This window comes from Cyprinus carpio, unplaced genomic scaffold, assembly GCF_018340385.1.
Source record: "Cyprinus carpio isolate SPL01 unplaced genomic scaffold, ASM1834038v1 S000006538, whole genome shotgun sequence".
Taxonomy (NCBI): Eukaryota; Metazoa; Chordata; class Actinopteri; order Cypriniformes; family Cyprinidae; genus Cyprinus; species Cyprinus carpio.
In genome coordinates this window covers 111,439-134,776 of record NW_024879203.1, presented here as the reverse complement: position 1 = coordinate 134,776, position 23,338 = coordinate 111,439, and the positions used below count along the sequence as shown (strand labels likewise).

The following is a 23,338-nucleotide window of genomic DNA, read 5'->3' as shown; positions in this document are numbered from 1 at the left end:
TCTATAGTACACAAATATCATTTAAAAAGAGAAGATGCGTCTGTATTCTAAATGTTTTATTTTATGTATTATTTTATTATTAGTATTATTCATTATTATTCTTATTTATTATTATATTTTAATTTTTTCTGAATTTCTCATTCTGAAGCTTCTGATGGTTTTTTTCTAAGATGGCTTTCCACTCATTTCCACTAATGTGTATGTTTGATGCTAATGCGATACTCAGCATGCATTTGTTATTTGCCATGGAAGCCAATTCCAACCTAGGAATAAACTGACTTCTAAAATCGTTATACTGACTACAGAAACAATGCTGGACTTCGGAAACTATCCTCTGGGTAGCAGCAAATCAGTTGAGTGCTCTGGATAATATCAACGCTCAGCCTCTGCACTGTTAAACCCACACAACATCCCGTAATGGCAGCACGGGAATCTTCACGCCACTCACGACAGGTCGGTGAACAGCTTCTCAGTATTTCTATTTTGTTCTCGCTCCTCACCTACATCCTAGTCGAGTTGTTTGTAATTTCTTCTAAAAATCAAAATTAAATGATTTGATCATAACAGCTTACTTCTTCTTCTTCTCCAATATAGAGACTCCAGGGATGGGAAGTAATATCAGATGCAGAATGCTTCTGCCACGCCTGTTGCAGGAACGACGTTATGTGCCAAATTAGACACTGTTCCAGGCATTTGTGTGAGGGCAATTCACTCATGAAAAAGCAGAACAAAGTATCCTCTCCGCGCAGCTGGCAAAAGGTGAGTTGCATGAAGAAAATATCTGTGGAAAAGAATGACCACCATGACTCACCTATTGAACCTGTCCAAATGCAATGTTTTTTCTCCTTTAGAGAATCCTTTTTTATATGGATAAGGGGATTCTCAGATATTCAAATGACCCAAACAGGATGTAAGTAAAGTTAGCATCACTTTTTTGAGCTTTTGTGGAGTAATAAAAATATCTGATTCTTTCAGTGTTTTCTGTAAGTGTAACTTCTCACAAATCCTCAGATTGGTCAGAGGCAAGGTTCACACGGATCTTTAGATGTTGAGTCTGCGGTCATGTCTGTGAACAGGGAAAATCGAAAGCGCACATCGACCTTGGATGCTGGCCCACAGCTTGTACACCATGTCAAGGTGTGGTATATGTATAATTGAGAATGTAGGGGTGAAGGCCCTATGAAATCAGTTTTATTTTTTTCAAAATTCAATTTTTTCCGTTTTAATTTCTCAACTCCTTTTTAATAGTTAAATTAAAGTTTATTAATCAAAAAAACCATGAAATATGTACATTTTCACATCAATTTAATAAGTTTAACAGAAATCACGTTTTAAGGCCCTATGAAATGTTTTATTTTTTTCTCACCATATTTTTTATTGTTACCAGATTCTGTGTTTTAGCATGTCTAATTATATGAATGCATAAAACAACATTATTATTATTATTATTATTATTACTACGTATTAATTTTATTAGATTATTATTATTTTTTTTATTTTTTTTTAAAATTGGGCCTTTTTTTTTTTCTCAGAAATTCTGAGTCAGAAATTTGTTGTGTGTGTGTATTTCAATTTTTTCTGGTTATCAAATGAAGGCATAACTACTTTCACTTATCTTTTAATTATTGAAAATTAAGCAAACTTTATTTTTTTGGCAAATAAAGGGGATTTACTATAAAAATGAAACCATGGAAGTAATGTTGTGTGATTTTTATTTCTTAAAAAATGTTTGTTTCATAGCCTATTTTTAGTAGTAGTAGATTCTTAGTAGATGTACACTTCTACTGAAAAAATAGACTTCAAATCAAACCGGGACTTTTATTTTTTGACGGGTTTGCCCGTGAATATCTTTACAGTTCGTGTATGTGATATGACGCGCTAGTTTTTTACTGTGAAATCAACACGGGTTAAAAAAATGCTCATGAAGTGACTCTCTCTCCGCTCTCCGAGCAGTTCTGGAGATGTTCATGTATTCTACGTCCGCATTTTTAGTGAGACAGGGCAGACGCTAAAATCACGCGTGAGCGTCACGCATAATGCTTCAGATCTATGTGTGTAGGTAAATGGAAACCGGCGCGTCTGCCAACATTCATTGACCAGAGATGCGCAGAACATGCAAAGGATTCATATTTAAAATAGACTTCTCTTTTCGCTTCTTGCGGCTCTAATAGATTACATAGATATTAGTGTCATCCCATATCCGTGTATTTGATGTGTAATGACCCTAACGTTTTATGAATTCATTAATTCAATTTTGAAGACATTCTGTGGACATCTGCTGTTAAAAAAAAAAACTGTGAATTTCTCCCGTTTTTATTATGGACTGGATCCGCAATTCCGTCCGGCGTTTTCCCCGCATCATGGAAATCATAGGGCCCTACTGAGAATGTTATAGTAGTAGTGGGGGGGGGGGGTAGTAGGTTTGATATTTAAATTCAGTGCACAGTAGCGGAGCCTGCTGAGCTTGAGGTCAAATCTGACTACTCTCCGGCAGCAATAAAATCAAGAGTGTTCAACTGGGCCAGGCTGCGTTCTCAAACCACGTAAAAAAAACAGTACATTCGATTCTGCTTTCTTCAAGAACTAATACACGGCCGTCAGGCTCCGGTTTATAAAAAAAAATAACAAACAAATAATGTACTGTTTTTGTTTTAGACTATCATCACAGTTTCAATGAGGCAATGAGTGTTTTGTAAATATTTAGAAAATGCGTTGCACATAAAAATTCGGTTCTGAGATTTTCTTTGTCAATGGAGATTTTCTTTCTTCATTCTCCATCTGCGCACCAATGTTTGGCGTACTAAATTTAATTTACCAGCCATTCAGAAACTTTTACCTAGCCAAAACAACTATACCAGCTTATCAGAGTTTAAGTTTTTGATTTAAATATTCATGGTCCGATTTGACCACTGCCCCTTTTCTTTTTCTTTTTTATGAAATAGAAGCATTGTTTTGCATATAACTTCAATGTGTTTTTTCTTGCCAAAAGTTCTCTGATTTCTCGTATTTCCAAAATAATCTGATTCTTATTTCCAAATATAGTAGATTTTGAATTTATTTGGTTTAAGTGATAGATTAGTGGACAGGCTGCCAATTAACAAAGTGATCATCTGTTTCCTAACAAACGCCACAAATAATCACCTCCATTGTAATGCATTAAAAAAAGTCAAACTGGGTAAGTGCAGTGGTTTAATAAAGAAAAATCTTGTTCTCCCAAAATAAATAATGACATAATTATACCCCAATAATGATGATAAAATTCCCATGCATTTTGCACCAGCAAATTAATGGTAAATGTTTTTCAAAAGGAAGCAATATGCAATATGCGCCATGTTGCCCCCCAAAAAGTCTTGGACATGACATCATTTATCAAACACCAGGGGCTTTAACAGAACTAAACAGGGCCACTATACTGAAATAACAAACACTTTGGATATGCCATTGGCATTCACCAAAAGATAAACGGACATATCTGTGACTGGCAACACTGTCAAATTGTAATAGAATTGAATAGAATTAAATGCATGAATAGAATTAAATCGTAGCACAATAAATTTGCTTGTGAAAAACTCTTATTGTAAAGATTTGTTTGTGGGTGTGTTGACTTGTTTTCTCCTTCCAGGCAAAGAGTGACGATATATTCTACATCTGGCTGACCAAACTGACTGCCCATCGGCATTTCAAGAAGAATGAGGCTATAAACCTGCACCACGGGGTCCTTCAAGCCCTCTCGGACAGGAGACCAACCAGCCATGCACTTTGCCTGCCATGGCGAGCGTCTTTGCCGCAGAGAAACAAGTAGTGATGGTGGGCATTTGTGTTGTCATCTTAACAATTTACATTAAATGTACATTTGGTCAAGTAAGCAGATGCTTTTATCCAAAGAGACTTACAAATGAGGGCAATGGAAGCCAATCAAACAACAACAAAGAGATGCAATAATGCGCAAAAGTGCCATAAGTCTCAGTTAGCATAACGCCAGTATACGTAGCCAAGGTTTATGCATATGTAAAAAATGACAAACAGTTAGAATAGAAAAAGAGTTAGAAAATAACTAGTGTTTTGTTTTTTTTTAAATGAAAAAACATAGAAATACAAAAAAATAGAGAAGCTAGTGTTAGTTTCTTTTTCAAGACAACAAGCAGTTAGATAAATGATAGAGTGCAAGTCGGAAAGGAATATAAAGAATAGAATTAGAATAGAAAGTGCCCTAGAGTTAGAGGACCCCCAAAGCGGCCAATAAGATAGGAAGAGATGTGTTTTTAGCTGACTCTTGAAGATAGCTAGTAAGGCGCTGCTGGGATTGAGTGATGGAAAAGGCTCTCATGCACCTGAAGAGGGAGAACAGTTGATGTAAAAGTGATGCATAAAAGAATAGTGAAAGTGATTTTGTGCCTCTTGGGAATGAACAATAATGTGCTGTTCACTTGCAGAATTTGCAATCTTAAATGTGATTGCGCTTTAGACAGGGGTGTCAAACTCAATTCCTGGAGGGCCGGGAATTCAGTTTGACACCCCTGCTTTAGACCATCTTTATGTAACTTTTTTTGTTTGTTTTTGTTACATTTTCGCTGCCTTAAAGTTTTCCACATTGAGCTGTTGCACATTTGTCTCTTCTCTAGATGCCACGTTATCAAGAGCTCAGTATCATGGCTTGAGTCAGAGATGCCTGGTTCCCCAATTAGCCTCTTCATCTCAAGGAAATACTAAAGTATCTGATTGGCTCAAAAAGACATGACATGGAAGGCTGAAAATATTCAAAATGCACCTTCTAATACCTTTAACTTCAACATGAGTATATGGGGCCAGTGTGAGATATGCCTACTAATTCAACACTACAGTATATTCAAATAAAATAATTAAACAAAAAAAAAAAATCAAATCAAAACTTAATCAGGTTAAAGGTTAATCAGGTCTTTCCAAATGTTTGTGTGCAAACATTTTTAAATTGCACAGTTTCTGGTATACACTGATGACAGAGTTGTCAGTTTTTTGTTTGTTTGTTTTTTTGGCAAATTTGACCAAGTGCAAAATAGCATCAAATGTTATTCAATGTAATGTTATTTGGACCATTTCTAAAAACAAAACAAAAACGACGAAAGAACACTATTCCTTTAATTATAAAAAAAGAAAATAATATTATTGAGCTTAACTTAACCTCAACAAAAATCAACCCTATCAACAAAACAACCCACCAGTCAGCCAGATTTATCTAACCTATCTATCTAAATTAACCAGAAACTTCACTGGCATGAGGGTGGTCTTCCCATCACAAACACGGAACCTTGAACATCGAATCAGCATGCAGGTGAGTCTGACACAGAATGGACAGGACATATGCTGTCTTTATGCAGAATATAAAGCAAATGTGAGAAGTACAAATGGTGATTATTTTATAACAGTAGCAGTGTTAAATAGCAAAGAGGTAAACGTGTTGCTTATTTTTCAGAATCTTACTCTTGAGAAACCCAAAAAGAAGTCTGGAAAGATCTGGGGTCACTCCCGAACGCTGTCAAGAGTCGAATCACTTGGCTTTGTAAGTTCATAATGGTATTCCTTGTTTGAGATTTAGAAATTTTTCTAGTGCTGGGCAATGATTAATCATGTTTAATTGCATGCACATTTATTTTTTTTTTTGTGAATTGTTTTAAAACCACAGAACAAAATTCTAATAATCAAACTGAACAAAAACATTAATGAGTATGGGACCCACAAAGATTAAAGATCAAAAACATTAAAAAATATTGTCCCCTTTTTTCTAATTCATAGATATCAAATGCGATTTTAATGACAATTTGACCACTCAAGTAAGAAACGTCCCTGGTTTCAATTTCAGAAAACTAGTCACCTTAAATTAACAATCAATCGATTAATCATTAACTTTAATACTGCAAGATGCATCTACTGTGATGTCATATAATCAACAGCGTAACAGAATGTGCAAATGCCATTTTAAAAGCCAATTTAGCCAAATTCTTCCGTTTCCGCCAATTTTTTATTTAATTTTTTTTTTTAGTCTAAAAAGGCAAGTAGTATTGTAAACTGATCATTCAGTTTTAGATCATTATCAAATGATCATTTGATAAAATGAAGTGAAGCGAGCATGCTGTCTTTGAGATCATTTTACGTTAAATGGCAATACTAAGTTTTTCATTTTCGGTAGTGAATGTTGATACATTGTTCAACTTAAGACCACATTTGAATGGTTAACGCTTACTGTATCATAAATTGCTATAGCTGTTCCCATGGCCAGTGTGAAAAATTTGATTTTTTTTAATTTATTTTTTTCAGCGTTCTAGTGCAGAAAATGCAGACATTTTTCATGCCGACCGTATTTCCATTACAGCAAAGAAATTGTCATAATGTCAAAATAATGTTTCATGAATAAAAAAAAAAACCACTAACTGTAACACATTGTTTAAACAAATTGACACAAATTGTGACTTAAGCTGAATTCACGCTAAGCTGCTTTTTCTTCAGGCATTTGAAAAAATATTTATGAAAATTAGGATTCAAGGGTTTATCTGGAGTGCTGTGTGAAAGTGAAAAAATAATAAGGCAATCTAAACTGTATTGTTTTGCATAATAATCTAACATTTTACTATAATATTTTTGTGGAAGCTGTGAAGTTTATGCATCAGATATTCAGCCCCTCGAATTAAGCATTCAAACAACATCACAAGAATACTAGAAAGAATGATAATCTGTCTTACAGTACAACACCAGTGACATTAAGATGATGTGACCGCACTACTGTGTAAGAATTTTCAGCACAACCTCGCCTGTGTGTCTTTTGTCGCTCTATGTAAACGTATCCTCAAATTCTCTAAAGGTCTGCACACACAGCAAGATCTTCATGTTAACGGAAGAGAAGACAAAAGTGCTGAAGACCTCAGCTGTGTGGGAGCACTTTAAATATAGTGAGGACAAGACAAAGGAATTATAACAACAGAGTCCTTTTACACATATAATCAACAATTCACCTTTATCCGGATGTTGTCCACATACACATTGAAAAGACAAGTGTAAACACACTTCTGATCAGTGTGTCCTGGTCCAGAGATAGTCGAGGATGCATTGTGATCGGATCTCAGTGTAATGTTAACACAATCCAGCCATCGTGTCTGCATTCACAGGTCGACATCATGCAAAATGCTGCCCCCTCTCTCGCGAACTGTCCGAAAAAGACTAAGAACAACCGTGTGGAGACTAGTGAGACTCCTACACTAATCTTTGATTTGTAAAATTTCCCGTGACTGAAAATGCTTTTCAAAAGAAAACCAACCACTTCAGGTTGACTTTGCACGGGGCTATACTCTGCAGACTTACCTCAGACTTATTTGTTTAGTTTATTAAAAGTTTATTACTTCCGAATGTGTCCATGTCCATATTGTACCAAAATGTGACACTGCACTCCCTTGGGTCCGCAGCAACACACCCGCCATGCGTGAAGTCGATTGGATGAACAGTTCTCGACATAATAAAAACACAAACAGACATAAAAAAAAACAAAAATACATACACAAACACACAGAATAACTACCTTTATTAGAGAGAAGAATATGTTCAGCCCCCTTCCTCTGAAGCTTTGAGTATCCTGTATTAATCACTACCGAAGCTTCGACGCTCCAAAAATGGTATTCGGACCAGCCCTAGTTTCAATGCGGCCTAAATGTAAAAGTGTGTGAAACCCTCCTGTGGCAAGGTTTCTTCAGCCATAACCTGTGCAAAACTCTGCATTTTTATTAGTCTGAGTTGATGTAGGATTATTTTCTAGTAGCAATATGTAACATTTTGGTTTTATGCCTCTTTGATTTTCTAGGCCACCATGAGTGTTTTTCCCCCTTAAGTGGTCTTTTTTTCATATGAAAACATTTTGCCCTAATACATATGCACAGTATGCAGGTTTAATGAATGAGGTGCATGAGGTTGAATGTCTTTCTATCTTTATTTCTGAACTACTGCTTCTGTTTCCTGTTGTAATAATTGTATTTCCATCTCTGACTTTTGGAGCAGTTTTCTTCGAGCCACTTGGGCACATCAGCTGGCTTGGCTGCTTCCCTTCAGTCCATCCCAGATTACGTTTACTCCCAGCTGTCCACGCCTGCGGTCTCCTCACCAGAAGGAAAGCAACTACAGTTAGACATCTGTGCCTTGTGTGACAAAGGTACATGATCTCATTCATTCTGTTTCTACAATTTTAAATGCTGCTGTAAATTTGTAAAGTGTCCAAGAAGAAACATTCAGACTATTCATACCTGTATGATGGAGGGGTGAAACCTTCACAAATAATAGGAAGAATCCTGAACTGGCTCTGAAGATGAACAGAAGTAGTGCAGCATGTGTGCTACTAACTTTTCTATGCGGACTGACTCGGAGGGGCTGCGCAGTGACTGTGTTATTTCAAGCGCATCATTCAATTCAAGTTTATTTGTATAGCACTTTTTACGATACAAATCATTGCAAAGCAACTTTACAGAAAATTAAGTTTCTACAATATTTAGTAGTAGCTTATCAGTGGTGACTGTCAGTTCATGTGCATATGGCAGAAATGTTCAGAAAAAATCAATAAAAGACGTAAACAAACAGATGATTAACACTATTAACAGCAATTATGCAATCAAACTTATAGCAAAATGTGGTAGTTCTGTATGTTGTCTCTGGGTTAGCGTCCTCTGAGGGGTTGCATCATCTCTTCTCAGGTGTTCTGGATCCAGACTGGAGCTTGTGTAAATCCTAGTTACCACGGGATGTAAATCCCAAGCAGAAACAGAGAAACAAAATAGAGACATAATTAGCGAAGCTGCTGTTCCAGCCAAGTAAAATTAATTAGTTTAACCCAAGCTAAAGAATAATAATGCATATTTGATCAGATATAACTGCAGTCCAAAATTATGAGATGCATTATTTGAATGCTTAGCCAAAGAGGTGTGTTTTTAATCTATATTTAAACCAGAGGAAGTGTGTCTGAACCCCGAACATTATCAGGAAGGCTATTCCAGAGTTTGGGAGCCAAATGCGAAAAAGCTCTACCTCCTTTAGTGGACTTTGCTGTCCAAGGTACTATCAAAAGTCCAGCGTTTTGTGACCTTGGGAAGCGTGATGGGTTGTAGCGTGGTAGAAGACTAGTTAGGTACGCAGGAGCTAAGCCATTAAGGGCCTTATAGGTAAGTAATAATATTTTGTAACTGATACGGAACTTAATAGGTAGCCAGTGCAGAGACTGTAGTATTGGGGTAATATGATCATATTTTCTTGACCTGGTAAGGACTCTAGCCGCTACATTTTGGACTACCTGTAGCTTGTTTATTGAGGATGCAGGACAACTCAGCTAGGAGTGCATTACAATAGTCCAGTCTAGAGGTCATGAATGCATGAACTAGCTTTTCTGCATCAGGAACAGGTAACATGTTTCGTAGCTTGGCAATGTTTCTAAGATGGAAGAATGCTGGTTTGTAACATGAGAAATATGATTTTCAAAAGACAAGTTGCTGTCTAATATAAAACCCAGATTTTTGACAGTCTTTTCTGAGGGCAAGTAACAGTACATCCGTCTAATTGCAAATTGTAATCTACGAGATTCTTGTAATGTTTTCTGGCCCAATAAGTAATATCTCTGTCTTATCTAAATAAAATAAGAAAAAAATATTTCACACAAAATCTTACATTTTTAACACACGCTGTTAGCTTGGATAATTTTGAAGTTTCACCTGGTCTTGTTGAGATATATAGTTCAGTATCATCAGCATAACAGTGGAAACTAATCCCATATTTTCTAATGATATTACCAAGGGGCAACATGTATATTAAAAATAGCAGAGGACCTAGGACAGATCCTTGTGGCACTCCATATTTTTATGGTGATAAATGAGATAACTCCCCATTTACATAAACAAAGTGGCAGCGATCGGACAGGTAAGGATCTAAACCATCTTAAAGCCTGCCCTTGGATACCTGTATAGTTTTTTAATCTATCTATGAGTATGTCGTGATCTATGGTGTCGGAACGCAGCACTAAGATCAAGTAAAACTAGCAATGAGATGCAGCCTTGATCTGAAGCAAGAAGCAAGTCATTTGTAAATTTTAACAAGTGCAGTTTCTGTGCTGTGATGGGGCCTGAAACCCGACTGAAATTCTTCATAGAGATATTTTTTTTTGTTGGAAGGAGCATAATTGAGCAGACACAACTTTTTCTAAAATGTTAGACATAAATGGAAGATTTGAAATGGGTCTGTAATTTGCCAGTTCACTAGGATCTAGTTGTGGTTTCTTAATAAGAGGCTTAATAACCGCCAGCTTGAATGGTTTTGGGACGTGACCTAAAGGTAACGATGAGTTAATAATATTGAGAAGTGCTTTTTCTGCTACAGGTAACAAAACTCTTTCAGTAATTTAGTGGGTACAGGATCTAATAAACATGTTGTTGGTTTTAGATGCAGTGATAAGTTTATTTAGCTCTTCCTGTCCTATAGTTGTTAAAGCACTGCCGTTTATCTTTGGGTGCGATGGATAAACCTAAAGTATTCGACACTGTAGAATCTACATTTGTTATTGTATTTCTGATGTTATCTATTTTATCAGTGAAGAAATTCATAAAGCTCATTACTATTTAACTGTGAGGGAATATTTAGATCGGGTGGCGTCTGGTTATTTGTTAATCAAGCCACTGTGCTAAATAAAAACCTTGGACTGTTTTGGCTGTTTTCTATGAGTTTGTGGATATGCTCGGCCCTGGCAGTTTTTAGAGCCTGTCTATAGCTGGACATACTGTTTTTCCACGCAATTCTAATATAAAGTGGGTATTACTGTCGTACCATGGCACAGTACGTTTTTCTCTAACCTTTTTCAATTTGATGGGGGCAACAGCTTCTAATGTTCATTAGAGAAGATAGTGCCCATGTTGCCAGTCATTTTGTCCTAGTTCATGTGTATTTATGGGTACACAGAGCAGTTGAGATAAATCAGGCAGGTTATTTGCAAATCTGTCTTTGGTGGCTGGAACAATAGTTCTGCCCGGATGATAACGCGAAGCTATATAGTTATCAATACGCAAAATGCACGTATTATACAAGTAAATGGTCAGTAACATCATCACTTTGAGGTATGATATCTATGTCAGTAAGATCGATTCTATGCGATATTATTAAATCTAGCGTATGATTAAAACGATGAGTGGGCCTGGTGAGATTTTGCTTTACTCCAAAACAGTTTAATAAGTTAGTAAACGCAAGTCCTAATGCATCATTTGTATTATCAATATGAATGTTAAAATCTCCGGAAAATTCAGCGCTTTTATCAGCGGTAACCAACAGGGTCTGAGAGGAAATCTCCAAATTCTTTTAGGAATTCTGTATATGGCCCTGGTGGTCTATACACAGTAGCCAGAGAAAGAGATACAATAGATTTCTTTGCAATATCTGACAAGTGTAACATTAAGCATAAGTATTTCAAATGATTTAAACCTGTATCCCTGTTTTCTGGGTAACACTGAGAAATATCACTATATATTGTTGCAACACCGCTGCCACGATCAGTCTGACGGGCTCATGCTCATAACAGTAGCTTGGTGGAGTAGACCAATATAATCATTTGGTTTGAGCCAGGTTTCAGTCAAGCAGAGTACATCAAAACTATTCTCTGTGATCATTTCATTTACAAATAACTGCTTTGGGTGTGATTTGATCTAATGTTTATTGAGCCCAAACTTTAAATAATGTGTTTTGTTCCTTTATTTTACGTTTTTCTGGTTGTAATCACGATACAGATTTTTTCTAGATCCTACATTAAATTTATATTTTGACCTCACTATTCGGGGGAACAGACACAGTCGTTGTAATAGATTGGACAGCGCAATGTACTTCTAATTTAAGTGGGTAGAACAAAAAGCCATCATAGCAGTTATTTTGAGAAATGGCTGCTACTAGTCAAAATGGAGCGTAGAGTCCTGGAGATGTTGGTCCGACAGGAGTTTTGCTCCGACTCTGCTGGGGTGCAGGCCATCAGCGCGGGAAAAAAAAAGCCTAGGTCGCTCCCCAGAAAAGATTCCAATTATTAACAAAGAGCAGTTTCTGTTCTTTACACCATGACAATAACCATTCATTTAAAGCAAAAAGTCTACTGAACCTTTCGTGTCCTCTTCGATACGTGGGCAGCGGTCCTGACACGATGGCCGCGCGTCGCCGCGGGCGTCGTGCTGCGAAACACGTCTCGATCAGGCTCCTGAAGAGAGTCCTCTTCAGTGTCTCCGTCTGCCGCTGCGTGGTCGGTGTCGTTAACCCCGCGTGAAGCACGACCGCTCTGGGGCTCTCGTCGGCCTTCAGGATCGCGGGTTATCTGCGCAGAAAACAACATTGAGAACACGAGCACCAGGGAGGACACAGTGAGTGTGCCCCTTACCTTCGGCTAACGTAGCACGGACATGTCGGACGATGGTGTCTCCGACGATCACAGGCGTCTCGCGTTCGTCTCGTGGAGGGGAGAGAAGCGGTTCCGGTGTGGAAGATCTCAGAAGACCGGAGGGGGAGAAGTCGTCGCCCGGGGCCTGGCATCGCTGTCCTCCGCTGCGGATGCACCCAGGGTCCCGGTGGTGTCCCGGCGCCCCGAAGGCGTGAAGGACATCTGGGGCAGATCGCGTTCTGGTTGCACCGGGCCTGTGCAGAGAAACACACGGGGTGGAGGTGGTGGGACTGTTAGCAGCGCGCTGTATACTTACCCTAGGACTTGTGAGCGTCAGCCCGGGAGGTTTCCAGCGCGGCTCTCCGCCTCTCTCAGCTGGCCCTGCCTCTGCTCCAGGACCCCGAATCTCTTCTTCCTCCAACGCCTCCTCAGCTCGAGCTGCACCGAATGCATCTCGAACGTTTCGTCACCTGCACTCAAAGGTAGACAAACATTCCCCATTAAAGCAAGTTACAGTGAGTAAAGCAATTGTAATGTGTGTGAATAGAGTATTAGCGATGCACGCGGGTTTAGCGACAACACCTAGTCTGGTGGATTGCTAATGGGCTATAAGCTACTAGCGGACTCTGGGAAATCAAAAATAGATAAAACTAGTGATAACAAGGCGCTCTGTTGTTTTTTGTTGTAGAATACGATATAACAACACATAAAAAAAAAAAAAATGATGTATAAAATAAAATATATATAAATATAAAAAAAAAATATAATAAAAAATAGACGATAGAGAAATAACGTGACGGAGCTCAAACTAGAGGCATACGACAGCAACAAACAGGGATAAATGGGCATAAATGCTCTGTGCCACTCTGTATTGGCGCCTTTAGTATTAAATACTTTTCTGTCCAATCAAATATTATTAATAGTCTTTCTTGTTCTGTCCTATCATTTGTTGCTGCCTTTATTACTGTGCTATACATTTAAAAGAAACGTCCTTTTATATTTCTATATTAATGTATTTACTTGTTTTTTTCATGTATTTTATAACAATACAAAGAGCAATGTGTAACATTTTACCAGATTTTAGACACATTCACTTTTATTTGTAAATTATATTTCACTAGATTTTATAAAATTGTGCACCCGTAATTTTTATATTTTGCTGCTGAATTATACACCGACAACGTACAAAAAGCTCAAAAAGCACTAATTACTTTAAATTCAAAATGCAAGTCCTGGAAAAGCCTTGAAACAGCCATATTTTTGAGAAGGTACATGAATTTTTAAAGGGCAGTATATATGAAAGAAGTGATACACCCCCCCCCCCCCCCCTATCACGAAAAAAAAAAAAAAAAAATACGCAAAATTAACGATGCAGCACATCTGATATAAATACAGAGCTGTCTGGCTTTTAGCAGCGCACGAGCTACCGCGATATTACTCCTTGAGGTGAAAAGCGGACTCACGATATTAGTACAAGTTGTGTTTGTGGTAAAACTTTTGATAGTCCTTGCAATATATTGTTAGGTCTTTTATTGCATGTGCTGTTCGTTTGGGTTTCATTTGGGAACGCATATAAAGTCTGACGCCTTTGTACTTTTATTATTTACAAACGTGGAGCTCATATCCATCTCAGCCGCTTGGGACACAAACTCTTCCTCTGCATATAAAAAAAGTGAAAGTGGCGTGACATACAGCCAAGTATGGTGACCCATACTCAGAATTCGTGCTCTGCATTTAACCCATCCAAAGTGCACACACACAGCAGTGAACACACACACACCGTGAACACACACCCAGAGCAGTGGGAATCATTTATGCTGCGGCACCCGGGAGCATTTGGGGGTTCACGGTGCCTTGCTCAAGGGACACCTCAGTCGTGGGATTGCCGGCCCGAGACTCAAACCCACAACCTTATGGTTAGAAGTCAAACTCTCTAACCATTAGGCCACGACTTCCCCTCCACGACTTCCCCTATGCTGTGAGTTTGGGTTGCTTAACATTCATCTAGGAAAACAGTGCATGTTATCTAACTAGATTTGTAACGTAAATAATTTAACCAACACAGGAGAATTCATCAACATATTTCTAAGTATGCGATTTGTTGTACATCGCGATTTCAAAATAAAAGTTCAAACCCTCACTCTGAGTTTGCAGGTGGCCAAATATGAAAATGACATGGATTTAAACGTCCTTGAATCATGCTGTAAAGTAGAGCTTAGATCGGGCCCAACAAATCAAGCCCGACCCTACCCGAGCACGTTGTGTCCGAGCCCGGCCCGGCCCCGACACCTTCACTCTAATTCCCGACACTTTGTATCACTTGTTTGACTAATTATGAGCCCTTTTAATATGTGGGCCGCTATAACCAGGGGCTTATCAAAAATTTTTTTTAACGCAGGTGCTGCTGTGCTAGATCATTTAGGCTACAGGGGGAACTATTAATAAACTATTAATACTATTAATAAATGAGCAAAAATTGGCCACTCAAAATTAAATATTAAATTATTTTAATTATCATAAAGTTTTAATTTTATTTAATTGAACAAGCACAACATTCAGCATTCAATCAAATATTCTTAAAGATTAATTATTATTAATAATGTTACTTCTTCAAAATATTATTTCAACATAATGTGTGCGTGCAACAAGCAAGATGTGCGTTTGTAAATTCAGTGACAGCGTGTTACGAGTTTCAAATGGTTTAAGTGTGACCGCGGCATGCCGGCGCCTCCATGTCATTATTATATTGTCTGCTATATTGCTTTTTATGTATTAAATCCAGGCAATTGGTTGATGAAAAATGTATTAAAATTAAGATACAACTTATACTAAATGAAATTCACTTTAAAGAAAATCTTTCTTCAAAACAAAGCTTGACAAACTTGAAACTAAATGTGCTTATTTAATGGCTAAAACACGTAGGCTACAGACTCTCTTTTTGTACAAATTGCAGCACATTCATTTAATTCTGAATTTTGCACATGTAAGTTGAAAGGCATTTGTTTGTGCATAGTAAAACATATCTGTAACATTTATCAAGTTCATAATTGTGCGTGCATTTATTAATTATCTTAATGAATAATACGACAAGGAAGAAGCATGTAAACTGCGTTGTTTGTTTATTCAGAAATAACTGAATGGATCGTAAATGGATCTGAAATTCCGAATGAAGAAACATAAAAAAATAAAACCGTGATGAACACACAAAATGATGGCCTATGACCGTTTTTTTTTTTTTTTTTTTTTTCTGTCATAGGCGAGCAGCGTGCCGCATTTAATGCACGAGACAAAGCCAACACATGTTGTCACTCCCCACGACTAGTTTAAAATGTTTCCATACCTCCGATTTTCCTGTTTAAAATGAAAAATTATCTTGTTTTCATTTTTTCTTTGCTTCTTCAAGCTACATGTTGCACTTAAGCTACTGAATAGTACAGCACGCACAGCAGGTGTGATGCGTCACCTCTATGTGCGTCACGCGTGCGAGAGTGCGAGTGGACGAGACGCTGAGCATGACACGTGACGTGCTTTATCAAGGGCCCGACCTGACCACCCGGCCCCGAGGCGACGGTGGCGGGAAATGGGTCGAGTCTGGGCTCGGGCAGAGATCATAAAGCTCTACTGTAAAGTGAACAATGGCCAGACCGTTGGCGCCCTCTGCAGGTATTTCTTATAATGCATAATATACTTAAATTGGTTATGTTCATATTTTGTGTAGGCATATTACATTATGTAGGCTTTTTTTTTTTTTTTTTTTTTTTTCCAGGGTTGTTCAATACAACCATATAATTACTTGGGTTAGATACTTTATTTGAACCAATTATTATTGCCTCATCGTTAGTTTATATATAAAGAGTCATACTAAAGCCTGTTTTTTTTCACTTAGGTCTATTTGTATTAAAAAAAAATACATATCAGATTACTCAATTATCAAAATAATCAGTAGATTATTTGATTACCAAAACAATTATTAGTTACAGCCCTAGATTAGTTAATATTTCAAATGCATTGTTTTGATTTGTGTGATTTTTAAAATACAAATGTTCTCATATTAAAAAAAAAAAAAAAAAAACTTTATAAATTGTATGAAAAAAAAAAAGTTTAAATAAGGAAATTGATAACTTTGCCATAATATCCTTTCCTTTCAAAGTTGCCACAGTCATTGCATACTTTTGTGCTGCACTTTTAGTGCCTTTTTTTTTTTTTTCTTTTCTTTCTTTTTTTTTTTTTAGAATTTTAAGATAACAAAATAGTTTAAGATCTCTGATTTTGGTCCTTGAAAACCAATAAAGTACTGCTTAAAGTCCTTGAAGGACAAAAAATTTACTCATTTTGCAGTTTCTGTACGAACCCTGTATACACTAACCTAGGTTATAATAGTATTTTTGTCATAGATTGTTATTTTTCATTATAATGAAGTGGTCTATATGTAGTAGATTGTGTTTAACACACAAAAGAGTGACGATCAGGTCAACACAAAATTATAGAAATTCTACATTGATTAAAATAAAAAATATCCTGCGCTGATATCAGATTGGATCGGTATCAGCAGATACTCACAATTTTTTCAGAACCAATCCAATACCAAAAATGCTATCGTTGCATCCCTACACATCTTGTGTTGATCTTGTTCTGAGATAAACGAACAAAATTAGTCGTTTGGCAGCTTGCTTTCAGTAAAAGCTGTTTTTGCACTTAAAAGGAAGTTTTGAGTTCTGAAGCTTACAGTAATGCTTAAATGTTTCCTTCATCTATGAGATGATTTAATGTCTTCCTTCAATATGTAGGGGGACGTGATGACTTCATATCACAGTTTCATGTGTGGGGAAAAACATACATATATGGAGTACAACAGCGTACTAAGTTTGCAAGATGGAGCACCGTTCACGAAATACACACAGCTTTGTATATGTTGGTTCTTATTGAAACCCTCTCCCATAGTTTTAATATGTTTTGGTTTTACTGAGTACTATTATTTATTATAGTTTGTATATATAGCCACGGCGAACACATACATATATATATATGTGTATAAATAAGATATAGTATATGCATGGTGGTATATTTGAGTATTTATATTGTGTGGTGTAGTGTAATATAGTAGGTGGGGTGAATATAAATGGGATATGGAGATATAGAAGTATTGTGTGTGTGTATGTATGTGTAATCTAAAATGATTTGATAGTGTACATGTGAGGAAAGTAAAGATATGATAAAAATAGATCATACATAAGAGACAGGAAATAAGTGTGTATATAACTAACTATAGAGTTACATACTATATGTGTAGCAGACATATATACACATATATGATGTCTCGTATCATATATGATATATCTATATCAGTCAGTATATATGTGTGATATTATACACATAGGTATATACTGTGTGTATATATAGTGTATATTATAGCATCATAGTCAATACACTATATGATATATACCCATAGACTGTTTATAAAACTGGTGCGTATAGTATATACTACATGTAAATGTTTAATATAAGCATGTGATCTGGACTATATGGATATCCTATATATATTATATATGGTATTATATCTTATATATATATATATAATATAAATATATATATATAATATCCCCCCTAACCTACCTTAAACACAACCATCACAGAAAACTTCTGGCTTTTTTATAACACTGCTTAGTATGTTTAAGCCATTTAATTTACAAGGTCATAGGAAGTGTCCTTGTAAACAATGTTATTGCTGTAATACCCCTATTGTTATAAAAATTTGTGTCCTCCTAAACCGTCTGTTTAAAAAAAGAAAAAAGTAAAAACATACTTGAGTAAAAATAACTTTACTTTACAACTAAAGTTACAACTTCAAATTATACTGAAGCATTAAAGTAACCTCGCAAAAAACAAACAAACAAAAAAAACAAAAACAAAACAAAAAAAAACAGCAGGGAAGATTGTTTCATTCTACTGACAAAGTGAAAGTTGCATAAATTATAAATTGATTCAAGGTTGTTTTTTTTTTTTTTTTTTTCTCGGAATGACATTACAGGGTTTGGTTAATGGGGGGAAAAAACAAAACAAGCACAGTGGCCTGTGGTATGAAGCTAACTGAACAAACTCAGAGTTTGAGTAGGTTTACAGCTGACAAACCCAAACAAACCCAGCCTGGTTTAGATCAGGTTCAGTGGGCTCACAAAGCTTGATTTAAACGTTCTGTCAACTGCAGCAGTTTGATTCACTTCTCGCGAGAGTCATTGCAATTCACTTCTTTACTGAAGATTAAGAGATGTTATTAAAAATGTAATGAATTTAAAAGCTTTCACAAGGCAGAAATAAATGCTGCAGCAGCAAAAGTTTGAGAAGGCAGCAGAAAGAAAATATCTAGCTATGCATTTGAATCAAATAATAAAACAACAAACAAAAAGTTATAGTATATACAGTACAGGTCAAAAGTTTGGAAACATTACTATTTTTAATGTTCTTGAAAAGTTTCTTCTGCTCATCAAGCCTGCATTTATTTGATCAAAAATACAGAAAAAATGTAATAATTGTCGAATTATATATTAACAATTTAAAATAATTGTTTTAAACATTTATTATACTTTAATTATCATTTATTTCTGTTGAGTGCAAAGCTGAATTTTTTAGGATCATTATCACATGATCCTTTAGAAATCATTCTAAATATGATCATTCATTATCAAAGTTTGAAACAGTTCTGCTGCTTAATATTTTTTCAGAACATTGGATACTTTTTTTAGGATACTTTGATGAATAAAAAAAAAAAAAAGCTATGTTTTTTAAAATACAAATATTTTCGTAATAACAATATACACTATGGTCAGTAATTTTTTTTTTTTTTTTCTTTTTTTTTTAAATAAAAGTTAAATTGATAAAAAGTGATAGTAAAGAAAATATATTAGAATATATATTATTAGAATTTTATTTTGAATGAATGCAAGTTCTTTTTAACCTTTTATTCATCAAATATATTAGACAGCAGAACTGTTTCCAACACTCATAATAAATCAGAATATTAGAATGATTTCTAAATGATCATGTGATTCTCGACTGGATGTTACATGTGACACTGACAAGGCTGGAGTAATGATGCTGAAAATTCAGCTTTGCATCACAGGAATAAATTATTTTTTTTAAAGTATATTCAAATAGAAAACTATTATTTTAAGTTGTAATTTCACAATATTACTGTTTTTTTTTTTTTTCTGTATGTTTGATCAAATAAATGCAGGCTTGATGAGCAGAAGAAACTTCTTTCAAAAACATTAAAAATAGTAATGTTTCCAAAATTTTGACCTGTACTGTAGGTTTTACTTTATGCAAATTATTTATGAAAAATTTATAAAAAAAAAAAACAAAAAAAAAAAAAAATTTTTTAAAAATTAATGATGATGATCTTTTAGTTAGCTTTTAGTTTTTGTTTGGTTGCGGTACCAAACTTTACCTATTAGGTGCGAGCAAAGCTCTGCTGGTATACTCAGCGGTGGGATTTGATATTCCCAAATGCAGTGTGATTTCTCTCTTTCAAACATTAAAGGTGCATTCACAATTATTTTAGTAGACTCATACAAACAACACACTGACATCCATACCAACACACCTAGGCGATTATAGCTCCATTATTTATCCAGCTAGCTCTAATGCAGCGAAAGCAGAAAATAGGGAAAAAAAAAAAGCTTGTTTGCTTTGTAAGCCCAAACCTTAGAAAATGACACCACCTGGTACAAGAAAAAAAAGATAAATTTTGAAGCCTTGCCAACAGAATTGAAAGCCTATTAACAAAGACAGCATAATTTTATAGTATAAAATGACCCTGGGATTAAAAAATGTAGTTTTAATGGGTTTCAACGTGGATATTTTTCCTTAAAGGGTTAGTTCTGTCATTAATGAAATTTAATCTGCACTGTTTACGTTCAGTAGACAGCATGTGCATGCTGAACGTAAACAATGCTGATTTACGTTGATTACGTTCTGTGGATACTCTCCAAAACGGTGGAAGACGGCAACTTGGGCAGAAGAATTGCTAAATAAATTGTTTTCTTTGCGCACAAAAAGTATTCTCATAGCTTCGTAAAATTACAGCTGAACCCCTGCTGTCACATGCACTTTTATACCGATGTCCTACGTTTCTTTGTGTTGATCGTGGGAATATCATTGCTGTCTATGGAGGGTCATAGAGCTCTCAGATTCCATCAAAAATATCTTAAATTGTGTTCTGAAGATGAACAAAGGTCTTACGGGTTTGAAATGACATGAGGGTGAGTAATTAATGACAATTTCATTTTTGGTTGAACTACTGTAACCCTTTAAGGTCCTGAGTGTAATAAATCTCAATAGGTACACAAAGTACGTTAAAAGAAATGTGTATAATATATAAAAAAAAACTTATATATATATATATAATATATATATATATATATATATATATATATATATATATATATATATATATATATATATATATATATATAATTTTTTTTTTTTTTTTTTTTTTTGCCAAGATTTAGGCTGTTGGCATTAACACATGCAAAATAATAATAATATAAAACCATATTAAGTTAAGACAGTTGGAAAAGGTAGTCAGTGGAAGTACAGTGTGTCAGAACTCATAAGTATTACAGTGACAACTCTATACAAGCAAAACACGAGGGCTCATATCATAAGTTTTAAGACTCTTGTCTTTATTTTTCATATTGCCTGTGTGTAATTTCACTGGCTTCTGCAGCAGATCACACTGTAAATAAAAGCATAATCGCTTGCTCTATGTCCTCTGTGTACTTTCGTATGACGGCACACTGCACAAGTGTGTGCCAAGTCCACAGTTTTTCCCTGCAGAATTGGGCTACTTTATCCACTGTTGCCAGGGGTTGTTTTTTTCAACTCTGTGGGTTTAAGTGACCCCACTAATGCAATATTTGAGCACTAAGGCTCGCAAAATGAACGTAGTCAAAGAGAACCCAATCCAACAAATGAGATGAAAATATATACTTGGTCATTTTATTTATTCAGAAAATTATTTAATATTACATATCTGTGAGTGGCAAAAGTAGAGTCCATCTGTTTAAAGGTGTTTTCAATCATTGGCATGAATATCAGGTGTCAGTGCCTGGCCTGTTTTATTTAAAGAACAGAGATCTATCAAAGTCTGATCATGTTTGTGGAAGTGAATCTTGGGACAAACAAGGAGATTACTCTGCAAGTTAGCTGTATGCTTTGAAATGGCATCTTTTCACAAAATAACATTCTTCCTGAGGAGAAGAACCACAGAGATGTGCCATCGAGATTCCATCGGAAGACCTCACAAAATTTGTGAAAATTGGAGTGACCGACCCGAATGTTGGTGACATGCCACTGCAATAGATGTATCTTGCAGTATTAAGGTCAACCGTTAAGGGATTCATTGGGAATTTGTGTAAACTTACATCTCTAGTTGTTTTGCAATTAACAGCTACCTAAAAGCTTACAACTTGGGTGCTAGATGGTGCTATGAGGTTGTTGTTGTTTCTTGTGCAGTAGCCTACACAATGCAAGAAAGTTTGATTTTCAACTTTGAATTTAAAATCGTATTTTCTTTCATTCCTTCTTTTGTAGTACATTCATCCTTAAAATCCATCCATGAATCCCTGGCTGTAGAGCGTGAGCGTGTCAGACAGGCTTGGGCCGGACCTGACCTTCGGCAGTCAACCTCAGACCAGTTGGCCACATTGTGCACAACCCTCTCAGAGGTAAATCTGTCCTCCCCGTTTAAGATGGTACTAGTGCACTTCTGACTTGCACTGTGAGCTGATGCTACTAGTATCACCTATAAACAGTTTTTGTTATTGCTGACTAAGGGATAAGGTTAATATCTTGTGGTAATTGAAAGAATTATGTTTTAAAATCACTTGTTCATCCAGTAAGGTGTGTGTGTGTGTGTGTTAAACCATTTTATGTCCTGATATTTGCTGAATTAATTTAAATTATACACTGTATGTACTGTCTGTCATGTATGCTGTCTCTTGCCTTTTATGCTTAAATTGTGTTAGTTACTGACTTGACTTTTGTGTTTAGCTTGAGCTGCAGTCACGTTTAACCAGAGTTCACTCTGTGTCATTGTCATCTGATTCCTCAGATGAGTCCTACTGTACTGTGCGCCAGGATCAGGTGTGTGCTTCCCCACGTCTGAACTTTTAAAGTCAATGGTTTTTATTTATTTATTTAAAATAAATCTGTTGTCATTAAGCAGGACACTCCCTCTCAGGACCGTAAGCTCTCTCGTACACCTTCAGTAGCAGACTCTACAGCAGAGTATTTTTTGATGCCAGTGAGGTGGTTTGTGAGCAATTTGTCTGAAAATGAAACCTCTGATGAATCTGGAATGAGTGATGTCACCACAAGCAACTCTGAAACCAGAGGAAAGGCCACAGTATGCTCTACAAATTAGCTAAAATGCCTAGTGCATGCCCTACCTTCAAGTGTTCATAAATTGCAGGTTTTTTCAGTTTTGTGCACATTCACCCATTTATTTGTATGGTTTTTCTTATTTGTTTTTTCAGAACACTGCAAATATGAAGTACAAAGCCAGTACAGAGCCCAGTTTTCCAGCACAAATGATTTAGCTTCTAATGCCTCAGGTCAGTGGGCGCCGCGCACAGTGGCTTCCTGCACACAGCACTGATAACAGTCATATCATGGAATCCTCAACATCCTGGTACAACAACATCGGAAGGGATTTGTCACGAAGGTGCTCCATGACAGTGGTCTCTCAATGATACCTGCTTCAGTTTATTACAGCGTGTCAGTGAAGAGCTGGGAATATTCAGAACTCCTGGATATTGCCTCCCCCCCCCCCACCACACAGATGACCTTCTTTCGAAAAGAATGGTAAGAGCCCGGAGCATCATGCTTAAAACTTTGCATAAATTTTATCTTAAACTGTGTGCTAACCACCAAAAGGCTGAT

General features: G+C 36.1%; 1 protein-coding gene across 1 annotated transcript; it reads left to right on the top strand.

The window, feature by feature from the left end:
- Window positions 1–5,224: 5,224 nt before the first annotated feature.
- LOC122143946 (oxysterol-binding protein-related protein 3-like) lies at window positions 5,225–22,995 on the top strand. The gene is made up of 7 exons (XM_042754535.1): window positions 5,225–5,308; window positions 5,450–5,536; window positions 8,017–8,167; window positions 21,989–22,122; window positions 22,448–22,540; window positions 22,623–22,802; window positions 22,933–22,995. Exons 1-7 carry the CDS (start codon window positions 5,252–5,254, stop codon window positions 22,993–22,995), a joined length of 765 nt encoding a protein of 254 aa, XP_042610469.1. The 5' UTR covers window positions 5,225–5,251.
- The last annotated feature ends 343 nt before the right edge of the window (window positions 22,996–23,338 follow it).